Source organism: Callorhinchus milii, unplaced genomic scaffold (assembly GCF_018977255.1).
Source record: "Callorhinchus milii isolate IMCB2004 unplaced genomic scaffold, IMCB_Cmil_1.0 Scaffold2, whole genome shotgun sequence".
Taxonomy (NCBI): Eukaryota; Metazoa; Chordata; class Chondrichthyes; order Chimaeriformes; family Callorhinchidae; genus Callorhinchus; species Callorhinchus milii.
The window spans coordinates 87154342-87159437 of record NW_024704743.1 but is presented as its reverse complement, the minus strand read 5'-3'; the positions used below and the strand labels follow the sequence as shown (position 1 = coordinate 87159437).

At 63.0% G+C, this 5096-nt stretch overlaps 1 protein-coding gene across 1 annotated transcript in view; it reads left to right on the top strand.

The window, feature by feature from the left end:
- Nucleotides 1-3651: 3651 nt before the first annotated feature.
- si:dkey-122a22.2 (AB hydrolase superfamily protein FGSG_00044) overlaps nt 3652-5096 on the top strand; it is a 38539-nt gene continuing 37094 nt past the window's right edge. Inside the window, exon 1 of the mRNA XM_042332337.1 lies at nt 3652-3771. Coding sequence (XP_042188271.1) covers nt 3718-3771 — 54 coding nt within the window. The 5' untranslated portion in view covers nt 3652-3717. The remainder of the gene's footprint in view (nt 3772-5096) is intronic.

Here is a 5096-nt window from a genome sequence, read left to right as displayed (position 1 = left end):
GTGAGGCAGGGGTGGGGGGAATGGGGATGAGGGAGGAGAGGTTGACTCCCCGGGTCTGTGTCCGGGGTGGCTGGCGAGAGTGGTGGGGAATGGGGCAGTCGGTGTGGCTGCTGCTGGACAGCCAACGCCGAGTGCCACGGTGAGCCCGGCGGAGGATTCCCAGACTGGAACAGAGGGAGGTTGTGGGAGGGTCAAGTGGGGATAGAAGACGAGAGGGACGGAGAGAGAGGAGGAGAGAGCGGGAGAGATGCAGAGGGGGGAGGGTTTGGGGGGAGAGAGGAGGGGGGAGGGAGGGAGGGGGTGAGGGGGCTCGGGTCAAAGCGGCAGCCATAGTGCGCACGCGGGGACCGGGAGCGAGCGGTCAGGTGGATGGCATTATCCCGCAGATTGGGGCAGCGAACGCAACAGGACCATAGTGGGCTCTGATGTGAGCCCTGGGGGGGGCGCGGAGGTTTTTTTTTTTTGTGCGCGCGCACTCACCTGAAAACTAATCTATGACGTCGCAGTTCCCCCGCTCCGCCTCCAGACCACCCCCTCCCTAGCTGAACTCGCTCCGGCGTCGAGTTTAAGTACCTGGGTCAGTAGGCCCAGGCTCCTCCCCGCGCTCTCCTGCCGCCGCTCCCCGACTCACTCGGTAATAGTAATAAATAATAATCCTTGCATTTGATATCGTGCTTTTCACGTCTTCTAGACTTCTCAAAGCTCTTCACAGAATATACTGTAAAATGAATTGACTATATATTTGTGGGCGAAAATACATATTTGCAAGACTCCGGAGAAAACCAATTGTCAATTGATTCCTTCAGAAAAGGTAGATAAATGTCTGAATGAGACCTAATGAGAGACAATAGTTGCAGAATCAGATGACCCAATGCAACATGTAGCAAGATCATTCTGTGCTAATGTCTGTGGAAGGAAAGAGCTTGGGTTGAATAGCAGAGACATAGGATTGATGAGTATTTGGGGATTTAAGTTTGAATGCATCACATTTTGGAGAATGAGATTCATGAGATCATCTGAGATAAGATCAGAACATTTTAAAGACCTGAATCATGAAATTGTAATGAGCTTTTAGCTCTGACACTTGATGTAGAGATTACAAAATAGGAAGTTTTGATGTTGTGTGGAATTAAATACAACATTGGAATAGTTCAACCTCCATGTCAATTTGCAATTATAAAGTACACTTCTGTCAACTTCTTTCTGCTTTTACATTAAGTCTTGTTGCAAACAGCTGATCTTTGCTGTATGACTCAGTATTCCTGTACAGTAAATTTTGGTTTTGGCCCAAGGTAACCCCAGGAATTTAAATTGTCAAATTGAACTATGATTTATCTTTTGGCTCTATGTCATGTATTCATGTATTCTTCATGCTGCCTGAAAGCAAGATCCAGATGGTGAATATTCACTTCTGGAGAAATGTGAGAAATATGTGATTTATTAATGTACAATATATATGCAAGCCACAATATCTTCTTAAATGTCATACCTCTATCTCTTTTGAGTTGTAATAATAATAATCCTTGCATTTGATATTGCGCTTTATACGCCTTCTCGACATCTCAAAGCGCTTCACAGAATATACGGAAAAGTGAATTGACTGTATATTTGTGGGCAAAACGTGGCAGCCAATTGCTCACAGCAGTGTCCCACAAACAGTTGTTGATTGAAAATGACCAATTTATTATTGTTTTGGAGGAATTATTATTAGGCGTGTGGAGTAAGGAAACTTGCCCAAGGTTTCGCCCTGCCTGGAATTGAACCCAGGTGTCTCACTTGCAAGGCGAGTGCTCTAACCACTGAGCTACAGGACTTCCCAATATATTCATATTTTCCAAAACCTTACCTCTTGCAGTACATACAATTACATAGAATGTCACCTCACTGAAACAGGCTATTCGGCCCAACTTGTCCAGGCCAGTGTTTATTCTCCACAAAAGCCACCATCCCTTCTAATCTCCGGTGGGGGTGGGGCTGTGCTGGGGTGGGGCTGTGCTGGGGTGGGGGTGGGGCTGTGCTGGCTGGTGGGGCGTGCTGGGGTGTGGCTGGGGTGGGGGTGGGGCTGGCTGGCTGGGCTGGGTGTGGGGGTGGGGCTGTGTGGGGTGGGGCTGTGGGTGGTGGGGCTGGGTGGGGTGGGGCTGGGGTGGGGGTGGGGCTGGGGTGGGGGTGGGGCTGGGGTGGGGGTGGGGCTGGGCTGGGGGTGGGGCTGGGGCTGGGGGTGGGGCTGGGGTGGGGGGGGGCTGGGCTGGGGTGGGGGTGGGGCTGGCTGGGGTGGGGGGGGCTGTGCTGGGGTGGGGGTGGGGCTGGGCTGGGGGTGGGGGGGGGTGGGCTGTGCTGGGGTGGGGGGGGGGGGGTGGGGTGGGCTGTGTGGGGTGGGGTGGGCTGGGGTGGGGGGGCTGGGTGGGGGTGGGCGGGGGTGGGGGTGGGGCTGGGCTGGGGTGGGGGGGTGCTGGGGTGGGGGTGGGGCTGTGGTGGGTGGGGCTGTGCTGGGTGGGGGTGGGGCTGTGCTGGGTGGGGGTGTGCTGGGTGGGGGTGGGCTGGGGTGGGGGCTGGGGTGGGGTGGGCTGTGCTGGGTGGGGGTGTGCTGGGTGGGGGTGGGGCTGTGCTGGGGTGGGCTGGGCTGGGGTGGGGTGGGGCTGGGGTGGGGGTGGGGCTGTGGGGTGGGTGGGGGTGGGGCTGGCTGGGGTGGGGTGGGGGTGGGGCTGTGCTGGGGTGGGGGGGTGGGGCTGTGCTGGGGTGGGGCTGTGCTGGGTGGGGTGGGGCTGTGCTGGGGTGGGGGTGGGGCTGTGCTGGGGTGGGGTGGGGGCTGGCTGGGCTGGGGTGGGGGTGGGCTGGGCTGGGGTGGGGGTGGGGTGGGGCTGTGCTGGGGTGGGCTGTGCTGGGGGGGGTGGGGCTGGGGGTGGGGGTGGGGCTGGGGTGGGGCTGGGGTGGGGGTGGGGCTGGGTGGGGCTGGGTGGGGCTGGGGGTGGGTGGGGCTGGGCTGGGGTGGGGGCTGGGGCTGGGCTGGGGTGGGGCGGGGGCTGTGCTGGGGTGGGGGGGGGCTGGGCTGGGGTGGGGGGGGCTGTGCTGGGCTGGGGGTGGGGCGGGCTGGGCTGGGTGTGGGGGGGGGCTGTGCTGGGGTGGGGGTGGGGCTGGGCTGGGGTGGGGGGGGGGCTGTGCTGGGGTGGGGGGGGGGTGGGGTGGGTGTGGGGGGGGGCTGGGCTGGGGTGGGGTGGGCGGGTGGGGTGGGGCTGGGCTGGGGTGGGGGGGGGGGGCTGTGCTGGGTGGGGGTGGGGCTGTGCTGGGGTGGGGTGGGGCTGTGCTGGGGTGGGGGGGGGCTGGGCTGGGGTGGGGGGGGCTGTGCTGGGTGGGGGTGGGGGGGGGCTGGGCTGGGGTGGGGGGGCTGGTGGGCTGGGGGTGGGGCTGGGTGGGGTGGGGTGGGGCTGTGCTGGGGTGGGCTGGGTGGGGGGGCTGGGGTGGGGTGGGCGGGGTGGGGAGGGGCTGGGTGGGTGGGGGTGGGGTGGGGGGGTGGCTGCTGGGGGGTGGGCTGGGGGTGGGGTGGGGCTGGGCTGGGGGTGGGGCTGGGCTGGGGGAGGGGCTGGGCTGGGGTGGGGCTGGGCTGGGCTGGGGGTGGGGCTGGGGTGGGGGTGGGGGTGGGGCTGGGCTGGGGTGGGGGTGGGGCTGTGCTGGTGACGGACGCGGAAGTTGCGCGGTGTGAGTGGTGAGTGAGGAGTCACGATGAGAGGCGCAGTGAGGAGGCGGCAGCCTCCAGCACCACAGCCCCGAGCACAGGTAACACACACACACACACACTGGTGTCGGCAGCCTGGCTGGGGGGGGGGTGTGTGGCAGTGTGGGGGCCTGGCTGGGGGGGGCCTGGGGGTGTGTGTGGGTGCCTGGCTGGGGGTGTGGGTGTGTGGGTGCCTGGCTGGGGGTGTGGGTGCCTGCTGGGGGTGTGGTGCTGGCTGGTGGGTGCCTGGCTGGGGTGTGGGTGTGTGGGTGCCTGGCTGGGGGGTGGGTGGGTGCCTGGCTGGGGGTGTGTGTGTGGCTGGGGGTGTGTGTGGGTGCCTGGCTGGGGGTGTGGTGGGTGCCTGGCTGGGGGTGTGGGTGGGTGCCTGGCTGGGGGTGGGTGGTGCCTGGCTGGGGGTGTGGGTGCTGGCTGGGGGTGTGTGTGGGGTGCCTGGCTGGGGGTGTGGGTGTGTGGTGCCTGGCTGGGGTGTGGGTGCCTGGCTGGGGGTGTGTGTGGGTGCCTGGCTGGGTGTGTGGGTGTGTGGGTGCCTGGCTGGGGGTGTGGGTGCCTGGCTGGGGTGTGGTGCCTGGCTGGGGGTGTGTGTGGGTGCCTGGCTGGGGGGGGGGCCTGGCTGGGGGTGGGTGGGTGCCTGGCTGGGGGGGGTGGGTGGGTGCCTGGCTGGGGGGTGGGTGGGTGCCTGGCTGGGGGGTGGGTGGGTGCCTGGCTGGGGGGGTGGGTGGGTGCCTGGCTGGGGGGTGGGGTGGGTGCCTGGCTGGGGGGTGGGTGGGTGCCTGGCTGGGGGGGTGGGTGGGTGCCTGGCTGGGGGGTGGGTGGGTGCCTGGCTGGGGGGTGGTGGGTGCCTGGCTGGGGGGGTGGGTGGGTGCCTGGCTGGGGGGGTGGGTGGGTGCCTGGCTGGGGGGGTGGGTGGGTGCCTGGCTGGGGGTGTGGGTGGGTGTGTGGGTGACTAACTGACTGCTGCACACCCTTTAAAACACACAAAAGGTTTGGAGCGGCTTTGAAATAAAGGTTGACTATGGAGCAGAGCCCGAGTGTGGCTTCCACAGCGCGTCTCGGCGGTGCTCCCCACTGAGTAGCAGCAGCTCGGAACAGTGCAGCGTGTGCTGCCATTACACTCACACACATGCACTCTGCAGTGTGTGCACACTGAGGCACATGGTGCACTCTCACACCCATTTACATCTCTCTCTCTCTATATATGGGTTGTGTACACACGCATACGTGGAGACGTACACCTGCAGAATTGCAGACATCTCCATCCATGCACCTTGATGGAGATACACATTGCTTGCAGACATATGTGGTTTATTATGTGTACATATAAGATATAATAAACACACTGACTTACCTAAATATGCAGCTATATAAA